The sequence below is a fragment of the Syngnathoides biaculeatus genome, chromosome 11 (genome assembly GCF_019802595.1).
Source record: "Syngnathoides biaculeatus isolate LvHL_M chromosome 11, ASM1980259v1, whole genome shotgun sequence".
NCBI lineage: Eukaryota > Metazoa > Chordata > Actinopteri > Syngnathiformes > Syngnathidae > Syngnathoides > Syngnathoides biaculeatus.
In genome coordinates, this window is record NC_084650.1 from 24,040,236 (window position 1) to 24,063,684 (window position 23,449).

General features: G+C 39.8%; 1 protein-coding gene across 10 annotated transcripts; it reads right to left on the minus strand.

The window, feature by feature from the left end:
• Window positions 1-667: 667 nt before the first annotated feature.
• On the minus strand, window positions 668-22,068 carry gjb1a (gap junction protein beta 1a). 10 transcript variants are annotated; one of them, XM_061835351.1, is made up of 10 exons: window positions 21,650-22,066; window positions 21,261-21,458; window positions 18,959-19,091; window positions 15,182-16,256; window positions 14,839-14,972; window positions 13,577-13,737; window positions 11,627-11,781; window positions 11,267-11,352; window positions 4,604-4,801; window positions 668-4,525 (listed from the first exon to the last, which is right to left on the minus strand). In XM_061835351.1, the coding sequence occupies exons 1-10, from the start codon at window positions 21,722-21,724 to the stop codon at window positions 4,047-4,049; spliced, it is 2,694 nt and encodes an 897-aa protein (XP_061691335.1). In that variant the 5' UTR covers window positions 21,725-22,066; the 3' UTR covers window positions 668-4,046. The 10 variants fall into 10 exon arrangements, with proteins under 10 accessions (XP_061691335.1, XP_061691334.1, XP_061691336.1 ...); XM_061835353.1 differs by having other exon boundaries at window positions 4,144-4,305; window positions 4,400-4,801; window positions 21,650-22,054; XM_061835350.1 differs by having other exon boundaries at window positions 668-4,801; window positions 21,650-22,068.
• Window positions 22,069-23,449: the final 1,381 nt, after the last annotated feature.

The following is a 23,449-nucleotide window of genomic DNA, read 5'->3' on the forward strand; positions in this document are numbered from 1 at the left end:
TTATAGCAGTAATTATTATATATATATTTTTTAACTGAAACTACTAAAGTGGGTGTGACCATTTTTAAATACAAACACCATATTTTCCATTAAACTGACTGGAGGAGAAAGATGTGCTGTCGCATTGTGTGTTAATTGCCATGTCTACTCTCAATTGACAGCCAAGCTGAAACAGTCATACAAGCTAACAAATATCTCTTCTTGCATGGTACTACTGAACTAAACATCTGAGCACAATTGTGGTTTCACCATTAGCTGTTTGTAAGACACAAGCACATACAAAAACAGTATTGAAAAGCTGTTGTATGAATGACTTCTGGCAACACTAAAATGAAATATTTCACCCACCAGCACGTGCAAGCAACATTTGTGGAAGCATGAGTACATAATTACTGGAAGGCTTCATTGCTGCTTTTTATTTTGTATGAATATACTAAACTACCCTGCAGTGATTCAAGCCACTGCCTCTCAAAGGTTTTGCCCCCACCACCAGCTCAAAAATACGTGGCACCTCAGACACCACCAAAATAACAAACATTAAAATACTGTAGTATAGTAGTCCCAAGTGTTCATAAGAAAACAAAGCAGAGGTTTTATTCTTGAAAAGTACATTTAATATTATTGTAAGTAACAGTAACATTTTGTACTGCTTGTACTGTGCTCAAATATAATATATAACAAAAAACAAGTGTACTTAAACACGGATTCAATTAAGATGTATTGCACATGAAAGAGAGAGGGAGCACGTGAGTGGTTAGTTGTAGTACATTTTGGGACTTTAGTAATCTTGTGTTGGGAAAAAGCTTCCGCATGATAAGATCGCACTCAGGGCAGATCCATTTTGCGCACCCTCAACATAAACTTATCAATGTAAGCAAACAATAGCCCACCCTAACTAGATCCAAAAGTCGTTAGTATGTACAACACAAATAAACAAACAAGTGTCACTTCATGAAAACCAAGCACTGTTCTCGTTTTGAAGACGGGTTTCCATGCAGCTATTGTCGGTACATTTTGATCAGTAAAGATTTTTAAAAGGCAATTTTTGTTAGCCGAGAGCCACTTGCTCACCCCGAATTTTATTTTATATTGAAAAAAAGTCAATGGATATAAAAACTTTTCACACCTCAGTTCAAATGAATATTTTGGGGAAAAAAATGAGACCCCCCCCATTTCTTTTTCTTTGTAAGAGACCAAGTAAAATCAAACTGAAATAATATGGTTGCTCGAGTGTGCACAACCTCTTAAAAAGGGGTGGGGGCAGGGGAAGTGGTTCAGAATGAACTCCAATCAAAGTCATGTTAAATTGGAGTCAGCGCAGAAGTGGCCCTGATTCACCTCAAATGAAGTTCAGATGTTATTCTCGGCTTCTTTGTTTTCCTTTCTAGCAGAAACCTGAAGGTTTTCCACTGAGACTGACTGCAATTTGGAAAATTTTCACAATTTCCTCCACCGTAACTGAAGTATCAGTTGCAACTACAAAAGAAAAGAAAACAAATTTAAAAAAAATATCCTCAAAGCGTAATGCTGCCGCCACCGCTCTGCTTCACTGTTGGTGTAGTGTTCTTTTTTGCGATGTTTTATTTTAGCGCCAATTTACACAACAGATTGTTGGATTTGGGGCCAAAGTTCAACCTTAGTTTTATCGGACCACAACACATTTTCCTATGTGCATATGGGGGATTTTGTTACACATCATCATCTCAGTTGTTTATTTTTGTAGTTTCCCCTCATACAAAGATCAAGAAAGAAATTTCCACTGCGTTGTACAGGTTAAATAGCACATTAATGGCGGGAATTTTTTTTTTAAATGCTTTATCTTGGTTTTATTAATTTACATCACAAACACATTTGAATGGGTTGCATTGACTTTATATCCAGGGTAAATGCTTCTAAATATATATGAAAACTGTAAATGAGCTGATTTTACGTGATTCAAACATGGGCAGGGACTGATACGATCAAAGAATCTTCACCCATCCTCAAGACATGCTGAAACTGTTTGTCAGTAAAAATTGAAAAGGAAAAGCTGTTTTTGACAGGCAGTTCATACAATAAATATAATACGTGTACTATTTTACACTGCATATAAATAGAGTGGCATGAGTGCTGAACAACATCCCCAGTAGACGTTTAGTGGTTTGAAGGGGGGATGGGGGGGGGGGGTCTGTGTCAAAACATAGAATGCCTCGTATGGGGAGAGATTTGTCTCAAAATGACTTGGACAAATATATTCGCGATTTTCAGCTCCACAAATATAGTCACAATTTCCATATTTTTCAGATTCTCAAATATATCTGCAACTTACATGTTTTTTTTTTAGTGTCGTGTGTACATTAATCATGACTTATCATTTGTAAATATTCAATTCTGCTTGTAAATTGTTGAAGGTGCATTCGTGCTTACAATCATAATGCAGTTTTCAAGATATTCACACACACAAAGTATTCCCTGTATTAGGCTTGCATATATAGGTAGGTTCTGAAGTTGCATTGTAAAACAAAGCTAATTTTAAGCTTCCACATATTTCTCCCGACCCCGATTTAAAAAAAAAATCATGTAAAAAAAAAAAAAAATCCCCTGTGCTATCCCACAACCAAATCAACAACAACAAAACCACATTCATAAAAATCAGATGTGATATTTGTTAGAGGTTAATAAAAGAGAATAAAGAATACCCGCAGGTCGGGGATAACCTGCAGACGGTATAAAACCTCTTTTGCCCGGTTCTTTTATTCTGGTTGAGATAAATCTTCAACGATTAGGCAGGATGAAAAGCTTAACAATTTCTTCAAAAATACAAAGTCAGTAACATTTATAAAGGTTCAGCACTGGGCTCTCCGCCACGTGGCTCAGATCAGTGTCCGCACTGAAGAGATCGCCGTAGTTCTTGCTCGCTAGTTTTGTGGCCAAAACTGTTTCCATCACCGATCAATCTTCCCTGCAGCCTTGTACTTGGGATCTGTTCGGAAATTCAGTCCAGCACCAAGAGGCAGAGCATCACTTCACTTACGATATCTTTACTGCTGAACATGTGTCAGTATACTGTATCTGCCATATTGAATTTGCCACTTTTACTTATATCGAATAGCACACACACTACAAACGCTCTGAGTTACCGAAGGTTCCTGGTTGCAGAGAACCCACCCAGGGTGAACTTTCCAATGCAACCCATTCTAATATGGTGTGTTTTTGTTGCATTAGTGCGACTAAGATAACTTATGGCCATGCTACCCTGTGAACGTGCAACGTCGTCAGATCTCGGAAGCTAAGCGGGTTTGGCCCTGGTTACCACATGGACGGGAAACTGCCTGGGAATACCAGGTGCTGTAAGGTTGCGTTAGGAAGGACATCCGGTGTAAAAACTGTGCCAAAACAAATTTGCGTTCATCTAAGATGACACGCTGTGGCGACCCCTAACAGGACAAGCCGAAAAGAAGAAGTGTGACTTAGCGTATCTGTAACAGGATCCACCATTCGAGTGTATGCAGTGTTGTCTAAGCGTGCGGCTGGTAATTTCTAACACATTTCAAAACGAAAATGATTTTAAAATATATTTTTTTTTAAATCACAATTTTTGGATTCTCATAAAAATGACTTACAGTCATCCATATGGATGGATGGAGGGAAGACTTCCCACACGTGCATATTCTTAACTTGTGTACGCGAATATCTTGAACACTGCGTTACGTTTGTCCCGCAAATAAATGCGTGAGCCCACTGATCCACAAAAGTTGCTTCAACAATTCACAAGCAAAAATGAATATCTACAAATGATAAGTCATGATAAATGCACATACAACATTACAAATCATGTAAATGGCAGATAATACATAATTGGATCTATTTGTACATTTGGAATTCGTGCGTAAATCATGGATATACAGCTTGGTGGCTCTGAAAAACACGTACACCACGGATATATTTTCAGATCAGAAAAATCTGTAAATTGCAGATATAGTTGTGTAAACAATTTTGAGAGAACCCTCTCCCCATCCTCTCACCCCTCTCTCTTTTATCTCACAGTAAAAAAAAATGGTTTACCATCAGCTGATCGATCTCACTTTGTAGGAAGACAATTTCTGACTCATCCAGTCCATTTTGGACTCTTCCTCAGAGCGGCGAAAGAATCGTTTGCACGCCCTGCCTACGAGGTAGACCACCTCAGCCAGGTTGAGCAACACACACACTCCAGACACGGCCAGCATGAAGACGGTGAAAACGGTCTTCTCTGTGGGCCTGGACACAAAACAGTCCACCGTGTTGGGGCACGGGTATGAATCGCACTTCACCAAGCGCACCATCCTGAAACCCGGGTAGATCATGTAGAAAATGTAGAGAAAAGCAACTTCAAAGAGGATTCGGAAGACAATGCTGATCATGTACGTCCACCACAGACCTCCAGTGATGTGAAACTTCTGGTTCTTGATGTGCTCCAGCTCCTTAGGACTGTTACGGCCAGCTCTCTTGAGGATCTTCTTTTCAATGTGGCGCCGATGGGCCACATGCATGGCCACAAGGAGAGCTGGCGTGGAGACCAGAATTAGCTGGAGTGCCCATAGGCGGATGTGCGAGATGGGAAAGAACTGGTCGTAGCAGACACTGTTGCAGCCGGGCTGTTGGGTGTTGCAGGTGAAGCCGGATTTCTCGTCTCCCCAAACGCTCTCCGCCGCAACCACCAGGACGAAGATACGGAAAATGAAGATGACGGAGAGCCATATTCGTCCGATGCCCGTTGAGTGCCTGTTTACGCCGCTGATCACGGCGTAAAAGGACCCCCAGTTCATTTTTGACTCCAGAGCTGGAAAAAAAGAAACCCAACAACATCATAAATATTGACAACCAAATATCTGTGGTTCAGGTCATCTATTACTGTTATAAAAAGTTGCAACATTAGCTTTAGATCTTTACCAGGCTTAGCCAGCTGTGCAACCGGCAACTGTGCCGGGTCGAAAGGTGATCATCTTAACAGATGAGTTGACTATGGCAGTGTCAGGAACCACAACAGGAAATGCCAAGTTGTGTGTTGCTCTATAAAAGCAGGGGCGATGGCCTAGCATCGTCACAATACGCAAAATGTTGAAGCCAATTGTGAAACATCGGCTGGGCCACGTGATTCGCTCATTCTGTATTAATACCAACCTCCCAAACAAATATAGAGCCCAGAATCAGACAGTCAACAAATTCCTCGAAAGAAGCAGCCAGCTGAGTGAAAGACATCTATTGTTTTAGAGAAAGGCTTCAAACTACTGAGTTTGCAATCAAAAAGTTGGTCTCAACTGCAAGTTACTCACGATGGTCTTCTGGAGGATGTTGGCTATCACTCACACCAGTTGTAACCAATCTAAGACTTAATCCTACAAACAAGCAAATGATAAAATGCATTTTACCTTAAGCTGTGATGGTACACACAAAGTGTACAAAGCAGGAAGAAATGAATTCAAATATATATTTTTCAAGCACACCAAAAGGTTGTGTTGAGAACACCATGCGTTGGAAAATGCTAATCATTCCTCCACCACAAGCCAGTGCCCTGCACCGTAGTGGTCATATGGTCTTGTCTAAAGCATTACCATACAATGGCAGCATTTATTGCACTGCAACAAGACTCTTTCACATCAAACGCCTCAATTTCCGCCTACCCCCGGCCTCGAGAAGGAATCTGTGTGGACACAAAGGCCCCGGGGACCATGCCTCATTATTTATTGTGCTAGGGAGGACAGAAGGCTGAAGGAAACCTTTAACCTAAGCTGCTCGAAGTCACAGGTTGCATGAGTCAAGATGATGCATGAACCCTCAAACTACGGGCAACATATTACGTAACACTTCTCATTGGTTAGTAAAGATAACCTGTTCCTGGACTTCAGCTAGCCTAGCCTACAAAGAAGTGTCAGAGCCACATCAAAGATACATTCTACATCAGAATTAAATTGAAATATTCCAAGAATGGCAAAAAAATGTAATTTGTTTATTGTGAATGCTGTTAAGAAAGAACTAATGTCCACAGATTGTTTTTTTTTGTTTGTCATCTAGCACAAGTGTTACCCATTTAATATAGAGCTCGTGCACCTACATCATGAAATCACGTCACTGGCCGGAAGCGCCGGTCAAACAAACCATTGTTCAATGCTAAGTCGGTTGGAGACGACACGAAAATACGCCTTACGGCATGACGCCCAGTTTTGTCTGATACCGTTAAACATTTAGGCAATTATAAACGAAGGTATGTGGAAAAATGAGACACCGCTATAAACCACTGGGGCTAGGCTTCAGCCCCCTTACACGGAGGGGTGTTGCGGGCACACGTTAACCTACGTAAACCTCTGTGTGACCAATGGTTTATTTTATTTTTTTTTAATATGCATTGAACCAATTTGAGAATAATGCATATTATGAAAAAAAAAAAAAAAAACATCTATCAGGGAGAGCTTTACCAAAGTTTAGCGTGTGGCCGCAACACGCTTCTGTCTACCTTGGAGACGACTCAGTCTTTTTTTTTTTTTTTTTTTTAAACACATTGTTCTCACATGAGCCAACTTGGCATTACAAATATTTCTTGAGAATTTGAGATTGATAAGAATAATTCCTACCTGAAGTGATCGCTACATAGTCGTGCGTATTTGGTTGGGCATCATCCATCACGTTTAATCCATCGATTTTTTTTTTTGGTCTTTTCAGCTGGTATTCTATAGAATGACCTCTTTGAATATCTGTCTTGTTTGTTGTAACAACCAACAGCACAACAAGTCTCGCGCATTGTGAATATTCTGCTCCGGTTCAATGTCCCCCACACTGTCGAGTAGCTCTTTTTGACCAGCAATACGGCGCCGTCACGTGCACGAGCTCTACACAATATGTCATGTAAGTGAAAGAAGGCTTCCACAGACGGTTTCAGAACCAAACACATTTCTGCGATAATGTTGACATCCATTCACTTTAAAATAGTAACTTCATTCTTCTTTTTATATTCATAATGTAGCTCTATTACATTTTTGTTCTTTAAAGACAATTTTTGGAGTCATTTTGTGGTCTGAACATTTATTCATCTTAACACAAAACAGGTCTTACATTATAAAACTATGTTGTATCATTATTGGAGCAAAAGCTAAAGAAATCACTGTAAAAATGGGGGGTTGTCTACATGCATGCATGAATATCAAATATCTAGCCAAAAAAACAAAAGTTCCCAATATTAACTGTATCTCCCCAATCAGTATAAAGCAAAATAAATACATTGAAAAATATCCTCACCACTCTTAAACCCCCCTGCCAAAAAAAAAAAAAAAAAAAAAAAAAAACATGGTGGATTGCTCTATGAGCAGTAAGTGACTGCGTAACTCATGATGCTGTAGGGGGCGGCTGTTTTGGCTCTCTTACATTTTGAATTATTCAAATTCTCACGTGAACTGATGCACAATGGAATGGACACAGAGACAGGAGTAGAATTATATGTAGCTTTTTTTTTTTTTTTTTTAAACAAGAGGTGGTAAATACTACATTTAGACTGACAAATACACTATATGTACATATATACAATGTATATCAATGAAAGGAGGAAAGTGAATTAGGTGAATTTGACAGTCTTATTGGTGTGACAAATATTTCCTGTTTAGATGTAAATTATGATGTACTGCTATGAAATGGTTTGATATCCAGTATTGAAAAACAAAATCCAATAAAATCCAGTATTCAAATTGAAACAAAAATGACAATTTTTAAACACTTTGATAAGCCTCAGACAACAAGTCAACTCACTGAAGGATCCCAATTTGAGAATCTACCGCAGAGCACTATTATCACATATTTTTAGACATAGTATATGATACAGAATTTTAGACATCCCCATTTTTCTGTGAGCTAGTATTTCCGCTGAGTGGAGCTTGACGTGAGATACTTCTTGTGTGACTCTTGGTTTGTCATTTGAGTTCGACCATTTTCTGAAAAGTAAATTACACAGTTAATGAGTGGCCATCAGACAACATAGTGACACTAGTACGAGTTGTGCAGACTAGTCAACTTTACTATTCCACACTGACATTTAGAGCATGACAATGACTAGTTGCTTATCCCGTGTTTAAATGGTCTTCTATTTCTTAATGCACAACTTTGCTAAATGTGGGGAAAACCAGTAAAAAGGGAAAAGCCAGGGTCAAGCAGAACATTGAATTATTACTTTTTTAAATCCACATTGTGGTGCAATTATATGTGTTGCTATGCTTTGATTTTAAAGGCCTCACTTAACAGGTGACAAGTGCAATACATTTAACACCAATATTGTCCAAGTGTTGCTGAGGGTTAGGCGTGAATAAAAGTTTACATTGTGAAAGAAGCCTGGCACAATACACAATAACAAAAAGTGGAAGGAGGGTGGGCAATTATTCCACCTCACATGAAAAGTTCTGATTACAGTGCCCTTGGCTATTTGCAGTTCACATTCACGGATATTTCTCCCCAATTTTTTTCTTTTTTTTCCCCCAACGTACTGTATTTTTTCCACAATTGTAGAGGTCTGAAAATTCTCTTCTAAATAGAGGAGGCGCCACATTAGACAGGGAACAAATAGAAATGTACAAATGTGTGACTCGTCCTAACAAGGTATACTTAAACACACTGGTTACACCGTAAGCATGCATGCTAGCACATGTTATAGCGCATATGTAAACTACCATATGATGGCTCTCATGAGGGAATGAGGAACAATTGCTTTTCACAATCTGTAAGCATAAGAAGTTTACATTTGCCCACACGCTGCCTGTGTTGGCAGGTTATCACTGATGATGTTCTACACACTCAGGGTGTCACATCAAAACTAAAAATTTCATACCACAGCAAACAGAATATCCTAACCAGCAAATAATAAAAAAAAAAATAATGAATCAAGAAATAATTGACACAAATCATCCAAACATGCAGATGCTGTATGCTTTGCAGTACTAAGGATTAGTTGCTTGCTAACAATGTAACCAGTGTATGCACGTGTACTTCATTGGACAGGTCACACAATTGGTAAAATATGGTACATGTGCATACGTATATTAATACTGCAATATATTATTGGTGGATTTTCATTATTCACGGGGATGTAAGGAACATAACCCCCGCAAATAATAGGGGAACACTATTTGCCAACAACAAAAATCTCAACCATTCAGGGAAAAAAAAAAAAAAAAAAAAAAAATCATCCTAATCCGTAATCACTCGTCTACTTAACTTTCACCCTATTACTATGGACAGAAAAAAAAAGAAAAACGTAAGTCGTACATCCCCTAGGCCGGGGGTGTCAAACTCATTTTTATCGCGGACCACATTGTAGTTACGCTTTCTGTCACTGTCAGGCTGTTATGATTGAAACCATGAAACTCTTGAATTGACCCATCATATTTACACATTAAAGTTATCAACTAGTTTTGGAATCAGGAATAAAGGATAATGGGTTTTTCAACTATTGTTAATGTTTGGTAACACAAAAATGTTTGCAATACCTCAACGTCATGATTTATGATTTAGAGATGAAAGTGGACTTTCGTGAAAATTCCTGAAAATGAAAATGCGAGCACTAGGGGATCTGGGGGCACTACCCCCCCCGGGAAATTTTTGAAAAAAAAATGGATGGCTGTGGTGCATTCTGGCGACATCTGTGAACAAAATTCAGACAAAAATTGAAAGTAAAATTTCCAAGTCCTGAACCCCCAAAAAATTGGGCAGAGGTGCCCCCCATCCTCCTATCACTGGATAGTACAAAATCATATTTGTCATTAACATGTGCTTAAAATATGCCAAATTATCTTAAAAAAAATAAATTAAGTGAACTATTCAGTCAAAAGGCATCTAAAATTGTCCTTTTCCCCACATTATACATATTATAGATATAGAATATACACGAAAATATATCCTAGAATTTCTACACCATACAGCAAAACATGTTAAAGAAGTTGATCTGTAGTAATTACTATTAACGTTTAAGTCTCAAACTTGTTAGGTCGCGTATATACACACAGTCACATTTGAAAAATGTACAGGTGTGGTCAGTCATGCTCGTAGATAAAGTTGCGGGTGTGATTAGGGATGGCCTTAAAATAACTTACTGGATTAATATAACATAACTATAAATATAATAAAATAAACAAATACATAACTAAAGTAGAAAACTAAATTTTAAACTCATAAATGATAATTTCCAATTTCAACTGAACGGAACGCTACGGTATTTAAAAATTTTCATCAATAATCTATAAATTGATCTGCCAAACTTGATCTGAAGACAAGTTAAATACACTGGCCTGTAAAGGAATAAACACTAACGGTCTGTACCCGCAATGTTTTGAAAATGCTGAAAGTTTACTTCAACATAATTGGCGTTCGTGCCAACAAGCTAGCGATACATTGGAACAACCATTCCTGTCGGCAATCATGACGTATTGTTGTGGGAGGAAACGCACCACGGGACTGCCGAAAATAGGAGGCTGGCTTGCTAGAACGTGCCTTTATGTGCATGCGTCGGAGGTGGATGATAGTCTGTTTTGTTTTTTTTAACGCCGTAACACTGCCTCGCGATCGACGCAAAGAGCACCCCTACCTGGTGTAACTGAATTTCCTTTGACATGGCTCATGATGCTGATGACTTTCGACGTAAATGTGCTCACATTACGTGAAGCAGTTCTGAACGTGCGCTTCGTACATCCTCAGTATGTTTAACTTGCATTTCCTGTTTCCGGGTGAATACCGGTTGTTTTTTGAAGCAGCCGTAATTAGTTAACAACGTTTATGAAATAAACACGTAAATTAATGTCAAGACCACACAAAATAAGCGAAGTCTTGAGAGAATGCGAGGGGAGCGGCGTTACTTTTCCTCGTGTTAGTGCCTCAACATAGCTATGCTTGTGAAAGTAAAACAACGAACTCAAACGCATGTTCGTTCAATGTTGTCAACTAAAATCCAGATTAATTTTAGGCATTTCTTCCTCAATTTTCCAGAGAAGTTGTGATGAAAACTTGAAAATCCAGATTTTGGGGAAAATCCGGTGGACTTTCATCACTGTATGATTTGACAATTTGAAATTTTGGTACAGATTTAAACAAAACTCATGAAAAATATCATGCCTTTGTGGGCCACATAAAATCATGTGGCAGGCCACATCTGGCCCCTGGGCCTTGTGTTTGACACCAATGCCCTAGGCACTAGAAAAAAGTTGTGAATAAAAACACAATCAAAACAATGTTGATTGGCTATAGTACAAGTAGAATTTCATTTTGCTCAAACACTTACTGTTTCTTGGTAAACTAATATTCATCAGTTTGGTGTGTTTGGCGTGTCCATTCTGTGCTAGTCGTACAGATAATGGCGGCCCCCTCCTGCAATGCATGAATAACAAACCCATTACTTATACGTTGTACCTGCACAACCATAGATATACTCTGGGTGTGTGTGTGTGTGTATGTATATATATATATATATATATATATATATAGTGCACTTCTGTTAAAACCACGGTTTTGTGTACGGTAAACACACATCAGGAACCAGTTAGACTGTCAACATAAATTTGAGCTAAATTTACATTCACTTACAATTCAGATAATCACACATTTTGCATTGATTGATTAGCCTATTTTTATTGGCAAGTACCTCATAGCTCCAAGTTTCCCCTTTTCCAAGTAAAGCTCGACTGACGCGCGGGGCCCGTGCGTGTAAATTCTAGCGTAGAACACCCGGTTGTGCACCATCCTTCTAAACCAATCCACTGCTTCCTCAGACCAGTTTGTCCCATTTATCGGAATCACCTAAATTGGAGGGACAAAAAAAATGGAGAGCTGCATTTTTAGTGGTCCCCTTGCCCAGCAGCTGTCTTTGATGAGGGTTTAAAGTGTACTTTAGAGAGCGGGGGGAGGAGAGCCAGGGGCGGAAGTAAGGAAAAGTAGGAAACTGTGTGTGGCAGAGCAGCGGTCATTGTTAGAGAAAGTTGCATGTGCTGCCTAAAAGAAACCAGTGGCTTCCTCTTTTTATTTTTTTACAGTATGTATGTGAATTGTGCCACTGGATGTAACAACCAGTCATCCCTCACTCATTGAATCACATCGCAAAATGCCACAAACTGAATAGCTGTATGTTATAATTTCAATTTGTATTGGATTTTTTTTTTTTTTTTGCACACAACACAGAATATCTGCGAAGAGACTGCATTGGCGGTGCACAATGGCGATCAACCAAGACTGCCTCGCAATCGACGCATTGAGCACCCCTGCTCTAGGCACACCAAAAATGTCACCAAAAATTGAGTTGCATCATTTAAGGAAACTCATTCACTTGACCACGTCAATACTGAGTTCAAAATGGACCGATCATCTGATGCGTAATTAGCGTAGCTATTAATGATAGCTCATACTGCCCACTTATTCTTTGGTCAAAAACTACAAGAAATGACAACCATTGACACTTTGTCTTTAAGCAAACTACCTTAACACATCTTCTTGTTTTCGCCTTTTATGGTGATTTCAAGTAGCAAGCTGTTTATAATCTGTGAGGCCGACCATTTGATTAGGGACGGTGAGCAGGATGGCAGCCGGCCAGGTTTGTTGTACTGAACTTAAAAGACGATTTTGCACTTTTTTTGTGGAAAGGCGAGGCAATAAAATACTAAGGAATGTAAAATAAATCGAAAGATGATTTGGGTGACCCAAACAGCAGTCAGTTTTATTTCATTCGAGATTACACCAGTAGAAATCGTATGTGCCCAACTCGCAAATGACTGGGTTTAAAACACATTGTGAAAAGCATCGAGATCAAGAACTGAAAGGAGTTATATCATATTCACATGACCTAAATTTTTTCATATGCTTCGCTCAGCGGCGCCGTGTGGTGTGTGGCTGCCGTTCTCGCAGGCTAATTCTATGGACGCCTCGAACAAAGGTGGCGGGATTTAAAAAATTAAAGGCACGCATCAGTGGCAGACAATAGTGTTTTTTCTTCACTTGAAAGTGAATTTTATTTTGGAAACATGTCGATTGGCATAGTGTTTCCAAAAATCTGACCCTGACACCAAGGTGACTGTGGCACCGGAAGTATTTGGGGTGGCAAATTTATGGTGGCAGAATATTTATGGCGAAAGTCCGTGGCATAAAACCTATTATAAATGTTGTGAATAAATATTACAGCTACTGGATTTTCGGAAGTCGCCTTAAGACTACCATTTAAAAAAAAAAAAAAAAAACTCCCTTGTGTAAAAAAAAAAAAAAAAAAAAAAAGGAAAAAAAACAAAGCACAGATCCAAAGATCAATTCTATGAAGATTACTAGGTTCATGCTCACTAGATGAAGTTGAAGCTGTCATTTTGTGATCTGTTCTATTTGCTCATCACCAGCATGTGGGACAGATTGAGCATTGGCGAATTTTCATTCATCTGAGACGGTGTTGGTCACAAAAAGTGATTGCGGCCTTATTCTGCACCCCATTAATGTTTATAGAACCACATAGAAGTAACGAATGATTAGTTCACATGTGACCTCAAAACTTTTTTCCATGCCAGTGAAACATCATGAAGGAGACGCTGTAAAAATGATTAAAAAAGGAGCTACTCACATTTGCTAGCGAGACTTTCATTGATTGGAGTGGTAAGTTGCACATTTCTGGGCTCATCTCTTTCAGGTTGCACAGTGATACAGAGTGAGTGTCGCCGTGATCTAGTCTCCTCACCTCCACCTTGATGGAAGTCTCACCCTTGGCTCCATCACTGGCGTCATCTTGTGACAAAGAGCCAGAATGCATGAGGGAGTCTCAACCCGCAGGCCACAGACACGTGAGATGAGACGCTGCTACCACCTACAGCAGGGATGGGCAACTTTGACAATACTACGGACCAGATGGTATATCCATAACCTCGGAGGACCAGACTGTGGACGTGAATGCAAAGGCAACCTACCACTAAAATAGTTGATTAAAAAAAAAAAAAAAAAAAAAAATATATATATATATATATATATATATCAAGTTTTATTTAAATCCTATATGCCTTTCCTTTATGAGAGTTATTATTTTCATCATTTTACTGTAATGAACAGACTCAAAAGTCCGGATGAGTGCCAATTATTCTTCAGAGTGACACTAACTTATATGAGCAATAGTGGAAACCTAGGTCATGTCAAAGACACCCAATTCCGTGATGCATTTAACACATCAAATGGTCTATTGTAAATGTGAGCACCTGGCTCAGTAGTTTTGCAGTTAAAAATAAGAGCATCTTTGCCACTTTGACACATTTGTGTGCAGCACCTTAATGGAAAACTGGGAAAATTATTTTTACTGTTTGCAAAAACAGACAGGAAAGGAAGTAGAAAAAAAAAGTGTGTTGATGACCATGCTCCCCCTGACCATCACCTTCAAACCTCTCAATGGTGGGCACGATAACTAGGCGTGATAACTACTGTACTGTAATGTATGCCGAGCTTCCATTGCTGCTCTGTCCTACCAGTGCACTTACAGGCGGGCCCAACGCGGCATTGATTGTGTGAAGGATTTTAGTTCGTGCTGTCAAACCTGTTTGTCGGCTGCCCTTACCCGGACACTCTTGTAAATAGATTTATAATCTCAATTAACTTAATTTGGCTAAATATAGGTTAAATTAGAAAACGAAAAAATAAATGGCATTCCAATGTGGGCTTTGTCACAGTGTTCTTGGCTTATCCTATTTTTTAATCTCCCATTGTGTGTAATTTGAGTCTTTTTAGATTACACTTTACATTCACCTACATACTTGCATGAGAGGGCGTGGTTGTCTGCCAAGTGCCCATACCTGACCGAGTGGTTACATCTACAAAACTTCTAATACGTATACACAGACCCACCTATGCTCACGCCACATATCTTTGTCACCTGAGCCCTGCACCATTGTTTTTGCTTAGGGAACCAGGCTACTACATGGGTTCCGATGTCTGGAATGCAGTTCTGCTCAGCATATGAACTACTAGATTTCCAGCAGCTTCAAGATGAGGAGAGAAAAAAGCAATAGCAATCAGAAACACATGGAATATTAAAAAAAGGGGAAGGGGGTTCTTAGAAAGAACAGTCATGTCACAATAAGGATAACGGCCTCTTAAGTTTTGAAAGTGTGATCACGGAATCAGGGGAGGGTTGTAAAAAAAAAAAAAAAAAAGCTTTGAAAAAGGAGATGAGAATTAAATAACTTACCCAGTAACAAGTGCCTGCATCTTAGCGATGGCATTTGCATGCTGAATGTAGAAGTTGCTTGGACTTACAACATGAGACACAACAACCTCAGGTTCCTCAAATCTTTGTACCCTGAATTCTGGAATATTTGCTGACGTTGTTTGGGGCTTTTTTGCGTAATTTTCAGAAAGGGGTTTTCGGGGTTTAGTCATGCAGGCCTCGCCGTCCTCTGACTTCTCACTCTGAAAATCTTTGCTGTCAGAGCACCAGATATTGGATTTTCCTTCGGCCCCCTCTGCTGTGACAACTGTCTCAACATCTCTAAAATCCCACAGTTCAGTCTTGGTTGCAATCACACCAGCATATGTAAGTGAGCCATTTGGCTCGCCCCGTTTGACGCTGAAAACAGGATCTTGGTTTACTGTATCTTTGAAGAGTGTTTCTGAATCTGCGGCATCAATCTGCTCACGTGATGCATGCCTGATAGGAGTACCTTGTGTTTCCACAAAGAGCCGCATGGGCTTTGACGAGCACTTAATCACTTCGATGAAAGAGGCCTCTGTTGGCTGAACGGTTGTGAGTTTAGCTCGTAGGAAGTCCAGAAGTTGGGTGGATGTTTGTTTTTTGTGATGCACAGGTACATCCTCAGGCCCATTAAAAAAAGTCAGAGTTGGCTCAGTATTGACCTTAGGCCTCTTATTGTGAGCAACAGGAACAAACACAGTCTCTGGTTGGGATTTCGCAGGAACTATCACAGTCTGCTTGCGTTCCTCCTCACAACATATTTCGTTTTCTACCCCTTCAGAGTTATGAGTTAATGAAGAGATGACAGTCCCAACAGAACTATTCTCTACAGGCATTTCATCCATCTGCTTTTCTGGGAGCTGGGGAATGAGGAATCCTGTCAGCAACTGAATGTTAGGTCTCGTTCTAAACACCTGGAAATCTTTGATGAAAGACGTGGCCATCATGAAGTTCTGCAACATAGTCCCAATCCAGAGTGAATCAGCGTGCAGGAGCCTTTTAACTCCAAATGGTTGCCATTGGTTTGTCATCACTGTCTTTTTGCAAAAAGGCTGCAGACATATTTTAGGGTCTATCAGAAAGCAGGGGAAGAGAGTAAAACAGATGAACCAAGATGAGCAGCAAATATTCCCTAAATCCCAAAAGCTAGGTACTTCTCACAGGTCCATCCCATTAGAATATTTTTTTCTTCAATTCTATGCATAACATATGTGAAAATGCATCTGTGACAGTTTAATTTTGATATCTACAGTATGAGGTTCCCTGGTACACTGAAGCATTCAGAGTTCTTTCCATTGGAGCTCAGCGGCTAATAATTTGGAAATTTCTCAAGTGGGAACAATTTAGAGATGGACCCTTCCTGTTCCAACGTGTCTGTACAAATATCAGTATCAGTGCACAAATCAGGCTTCATAAAGACATGGATCGGATCATTTGATGTGGATGAACTTGACTGGCCTGTGCAATTCTGACCTGAACCATATAGAATACATTTGAATGAATTAGACTGGACACTGAAAGCCAGGCCTTTTAGTCCAACGTCAGTGTGTAACTTGACAACTATGCTCTTGGATAAAAAGATCAAAGATTCCCATAAACACACTACGAAACTTTTTTGAAAGCCTTTCCATGAACGTTTAAGATCTTAAGAATTTTAAATGTTTCGTTAAGATGTTCTACCTGCAAAGCGTTGACCAATGTGCTATTAAACTGTATGGTTAAGATGTTAAGTATTTTAGATGTTTCGTTAAGATGTTCCACCTACAAAGGGTTCACCAATGCGCTATTAAACTGTATGGATTAAGAATGTGTCAACAGCTAAATTAAAGTTAGTCAAGGCAGGTAAACATATACCTTTCACAATATATAGTGTATATTCATAATTTATGAGTGGATGAAATATTGAAACTGGAATTCATTGCTGCTAGTAATCATCATTGTGACAGGTTAAATTAAAAAAAAAATGGGAGTAGTTGACTAGCATATCCTCTATATATCCCTATCAAGGGTTCATACTCAGTCTGACCAAAAAAAATTAAGCGCTTTTTAGGGGCATTCTTAGGGGCTGACAAGAAAAATTTAGGGCTGACATGAAAAAAGTTTAGGGCCGACACGAAAAATTTAGGGCCTTCGTGGGAAATCAAGAGTAAGGAAAAAAGACTCACCCAATGGTGCCATCAACCGTTCTTGGTTCATCAAAGGTTCCAGTACCTCAGTACCTGTGACAGTGATCACCTGTCGCCCCTTGTGGTTGTTCTCATTGATATGACCATTGTCAACGTCTTCACATAACAGTATACAGAAAAACTGATTCTAACTACAATTGCAACTATATACACAAATGTCTTCTACTGATGTCTGTCTCAGCACCCTTACTCTAGCTCCTTGAGCCTACCCAGTGCCTCCTCTATTTGTTGCTGCACAGGTGCCAAAGTGGCTCTCTTGTCCTTCGCTCTGCCTCTGAGTGCATTGGCCTCGGTGATAAACCTCAAATTCCTCTTTTCTTCTGCCTCCTCACACAGCCTGTCAGCCTTCTCAATAAGCGTTGATATGTCACTCTCTATTCTGGCTTTTTTGGCTTTGAGGCAGTAGAGATCAAAAGTGAAAAGCGATGCCAAATGTAGCCAGGTACGAAGTCTTCATTTCCCCACAGTGGTAGTTTTTAGCAATGTCACTGTCTGGGAACATGACTGCAAACACTTTCGAATTATTTTCACAAGAGTTGTAACTGTAATGGCTGCAGATCACTTTTTAAGTCCACACGATCTCTGCCTTTCACGAGTCTGCCTTCGTGTATTGAACTACGTTCATAGAGCCTGACTTCTGGCTGGTTTAAGTTGATGGCTGGACAACTGTAGGTGCGCATGCACTGCTAGTACCACTGCCTGAAGTTGATGCTTCACTATCTTGATATTTTAGAAACAGATGATTACCAACGGAAGATGAGAGGGTCTTCGCCAAATCAGCATGTCTCCTGTTTTTCCGGTCCGACTCCAGCGCTTTGACGGCCATCTTTTCAAGCTGGTAACTCTGCTTGCACAGATGGCAGTAAAACATGTGCCAATCTTTTGGATCTCGACGAACCCAGCTCCCAAACTCTTTACTTTCAACCCAAGCTTCTTGAAAAATGCACTTCCCCGTGATACAAGTTGGATCAATGAAAGAACTATGCTACGTCGTAACGAAGACGAAGTGAAATGCCTACTCACGGAAACAAACAATGGAATATCGACAAGATGGCGACTAGTTGTCAACACGGTGACTTCCTTTGACAATTTCCGGCTGTTTTGGACGCCAGACGGATCGCTAATTTTTTTTAAATAAAAGATGAATTTTTTTTAGGGAGAATTTTGGCGGTAGAAGTCCTCCCTTTGATTTTTTAAAATTTAAGGCCTTTTTAGGGGCTTGACTGGTTTTCGCGGATTTCTAAAGACTTTTAGGAGCCCCTAGATGCACTTTCGAAAATTTAGGGAGTTTTAGGGCTGCGTGCGAACCCTGCCATCTCTTCATTTTTTGTACCCTAATGTCTGCTTTAGATAATGATCCAACACGACGAATTGTGCTTCACAATGATAGCAACAGGGTACGGGGATCCCGCTTGTTGCTGTGGCCACTCGCGGTGTAACATTGGGGGGCAGGTCTAGGGGTGAGAGTCTGAACGCTGCATCAAAAGACTAATTTAACACTCCCATGACCCTTGTAAGGATAAGCGTCTTACAAAATGGATGTCTGAATGATGGGAGGGGACCTTTAAGGATTTCCTTGTGTACTTACCAAATGTTAGGTGCTTCAGTAGAACTGATAATTTTTCAATTGATTGATATTTCTCATCTAAAGCCTTTGAGATATCTTCAAAGACGCTTGACGAAAAAGGTGACATCAAGAAAATGTTGACATCTTCATATACCTTCATGAAAGAAAAATTCGACAGTTAGCTGCTTGCACTTTTACTAGTGTCTCGTTAGTTCTAAAAGAATTAAGAAGCAATTATACTTAAGTGAACCAATACTGTGATTAGCACTTCATACATTTATGTATGTGAATATTTGGATGAAGATGATTATTTCACCACTGCACTTGCTGGATAAATTAATATGCGCATCGGTACACTCTCAGGGGTGTCCAAACTTTTTCCCATGAGGGCCAGATTTGGTAAGGTTAAAAGGGACCGAGCATTCAAGCTGGTATTTTTTTTTGATACAATAACATTATATACAAAAGAATTATTATTATTTTTCCCCAAAATGGCAGACTTGGCACTGCCATACACACCCTTTTTTTTCCATGTTCAAGTTTCTGACCAAAATCAGTCGATTTGAAGACCAGATGAAATGAAGAAAAAGTCTGTCTGAAAAAAGAAATCCTTTTGGGACTATTAAACATACCTAATATCTTTGAAACAGTACATATAACTCACTATAAACTTTTATATTCAAAACTGTGGCCAGTGCATATTCAAAACTGTAGTTCTGATCATAAAAAAAAATGGCTATTTTAGAATTTATTTACCAAGGAAGACTCAAAATATATCTTGCCTCCACTAGTGTGAAGGGTGTAACTGAGATCTTGCCTGCACAATGTAGTCCCGCTCTGGCTCAATGACTATTGTTTTGTTTTGCAAGATGTCACAAAGTTGAGAGCCACTTAGTCTTGTTCTCACACGCCTCGGTAATGTTCATGACCGAGAATGTCTTTTCACATAAGTGTGTTCAGCCAAACAAGCTCAGCATTTTCCTAGCAACTGTTCGAATCTCTGGAAACCTGCCTCGATCCAGCTGGTGATAGAAGTCGACCAGCGAGAGCTGTTAGTACCGGCTGTGACACTCGATGTCACATTGAAACTCAATGAGCTCCAGCTGTAGGAGACTTGGAGCGTCATCGGGATCCACGGAAAAAGGAGAGGAAAAAAAGTGTGTCCTTTTCAATAGCAGCAAAATCTTGAATGCGCTGCTGAAACTCCTCTGCCAGTGATGAGATGTCTCCTGCATATCTTGACATTTGGGCACAAATATTGTTCTGTGGGAAACTACCTAAAGGCTTGTGTTCAGTTTATTTAGATATTGTGTTCTGTCAACTAAAAATGTAGAATTTTTGGTTTTGGTTGTCCCTTTCTTGCCAAAAATTGTCCGATTTCCTCCCAAAGACATTAGAAGTGCTGACCCCCAATTGAGCTGTCTTACGTCATTGTGATACACAATATCTCAGTATTCAGCCTGGATGTCAAGCAGAAACTGTTAAAAGAGCTGTTGGCACAAAGCTTTGGAGCGAATACAGTTGATAGCCTATATCACTGGTTTCATAGCATGATCATATTTAATGTGTTTGGCATAGAGAACTTCTTGATGAAAAATACAGTGAGGTTTAGTAGCTTTGCTTCCTTCTTGCTGACTTTGTTATAGACAAGGGTTGATAATCCACTTCGCTAGCCAGCCATGGTGGGTGCACCATCTGTAAAAATCCCAGTGACTTTTTTTCAATTGTAGTTTCATGTCATCTATGGCAGAACAAAGAAACAAATAAATAGTTCCTCTTGTTTGATCTTTGAGGCTCTGTAGGTCAAGATCTATCTATCTAATGAAACACCTTCAATTCTCTGCACAAGTGTTAATAACCAGCCAAACAATAGCAAAATATTGTTTCTTCTCAGGACACATTTTCCCAACTGTTTTTGCAACACAGTGTTTGACATATTCACCCTCAGTGAAAGGTTTGCAGTGCTCGGGAATCAGCATTGTAGTATTTTCATTTTACATTTTACTCACGGACTCTTGTGGAAAAAGTGCTGCTGTGCTGTTAAAAAGCTTCCATTTGTTTCAAATTTTCGCCACATTCGTCTCCAGTAAGCTTGTCCTGGTCAGCATATTATGTCTGATAGTGCCGCTTGACATTGATTTCCTTCAAAACAGCTAATCTCGTGGCAAATTAGCCAGGCGCAGTTCCTGCGTATTTTACATGTTATATGTATATGTAACATGTTAAAATTGATCATTTTAATCATTTTAACTTGTTTTGGTCACGAATCGGTGCCAAACTATTTGATAGCTAAATATTTATGCCGGACTCGTAATTACTGTACCTTGTTTGTGATGATACGAAGCTCTTTTACCAGCTGGTTCCGAGTAGCTTCGAGGAGCAAAACTTTTGAAAGTAACTGTAGCATGTTGGAAGCGTGGGGATGCTGCTCCCGCCTTTGTAGTAGTTGTAGATTAGGCGTCTTTGGTGACAAGGGGTTCATCTTCTTTCGGAGTCGCATATGGCGGCGGAAAACTGGTATCTGGTATCGCAGAGGGCACGCAGCCGGGAAATCACTGGATAAACAAACTAAACAAGGTACGATGCTGCCCGTCTTTAGCAACTCCGCTTATATGTAAGGTATACAGTTATTTTCAAGAACATAAGCTTGTCTTATCTTGTCACAAGGGTTACTATTTTGTGTATGTAAAATGTAGGGTTCTAAATCGTCACCTGAAAGCAATGAAGGGTGTGTTCACAATCGTGACCGACATTACAATGCGCTGTTTGCTCTGGCACATGTAGCATTAGCTTGGTTGAAACGTAAATGGCGTTTACTCAGGGCCTTCATCGCCTTGTCTACTGGCCTGAACACGATCAGTAGTTCATAACCTTGTTAGACATAGGGATTCATACCAGTTTCATCGGGAGTTCACATACCCTTTTCTAATAATAACGTGTAGGTTATTTTAAATTGAAACGTTGTATAGTTTATTGTGTGTGTGTAAATTGTCAGGCATCCAAGTGATGGCCAAAAATGAACCACTCATTAGTGCCACACAAAATTCAGTGTTGAAAGAACTAAAATAACAAAACTCGAATTCCACCGGGGGAATAAATTGAAAGGACATTTACTGTTAGTGAATGTGAATTTTGCTCTTGGCATTCCCCTTGGTAACTGCCACTTTTATGGCAGAGGATCGGACTGCATGCACGTTTGCACACACTGTCTGCGTCGAGTCTTCCATTGAGCCCCAGTGACTGGTTTACCAAACCCCTGGGGCTTGATCAAATCCAGGTTAAAAACCACTGCTCGAGAATTTCAACTGGATTAATTTATGTATCAATTAGTATTTATATTATAGACAGTGGAACCTCGATACAAGGGACTGTGTACTCCGCCTCTTGCCCAAAGATAGGTGGGATAGGCTCCAGCACTCCCGCAACACTTTTAAGGATAAACGCCTCAGGAAATGGGTGGATGGTTGTTTAGTTTAGTTGATAGTTTTCTTCATTAATGAATGAAATAATTTGAAACCGGTTTTCAAACCATTGTGGGGCTTTTCATCATGAAATTACACCCAACAAATAAGCCAATTTTACTACTGAATGTCGTCCGTCTACACACCTCCAGGTACAGGGATCTGAACTTGACTCCCTTTCACTCGCCCGGGGAATGCAGCCCATCGCCTCGCCCTTCTGAACAGCACTCGTCTATCCGTTAGGCAAGACTGACCCATGTTCAACTGCTATTCACCTGGAACCCTTCTTCACTTGAGCCTTAAAAGTTCTTGTTCCCCCGGTGGCCCTCCTATACGTTGGGGCATGGCTCAGGCACTGAACAAGCCAAAAACTGCCAGTGATGGCCGGTTGTGGGCCCGATGCTCTAGCGCCATCCATTTACAGGGATAGTTTATACACCAGGTGAGTTTTTACACACTTTTTGTGGGGTTCTAACTTGCATAGCTACCATTCTGCTATCTATATCAATTAAGATCTTTTAAAGTCAGGCGTGTGTACCCCTACACTGTCAGTGACTCCTTTTACAATATGATAGATATTCTGTCCATATGCTGTATGCGTATGGTATTTTCATAGGTTTACTTTATCCTGAAAGCTAAGAGTTCTTCTAAATCTGAGATGTGGAAAATCTTTGAAAAGTGCTTTTTTTTAAATGACAATTTTAAGATACTTGAAAAGTTCACATTTCTTTGCCCATTACAAACATTACACAACAACTTAATGTGACAGAGATGATAAGTTATGAAAAGACAAACCCTGCTACTACCATAATATCCTCCCTCACTCATGTCCTAAGGACAGGATTAAGTCTCCTGGTAAAAGCCCATTATTATAATGTTCTTTGAGATCTTCCTCTCTTTATTTGTAACTGGGCTATTTTTGTTCTGCTTGATAACTCCGTGAAATGTGACGTATTTTCTCTCGTGCATCCGCCCCAACGTAGACATGAAACTGAATATTAGGCTGTATGAAAACAGTACTACTGAGAAAACAGTGTCACGCAAAAGCCTA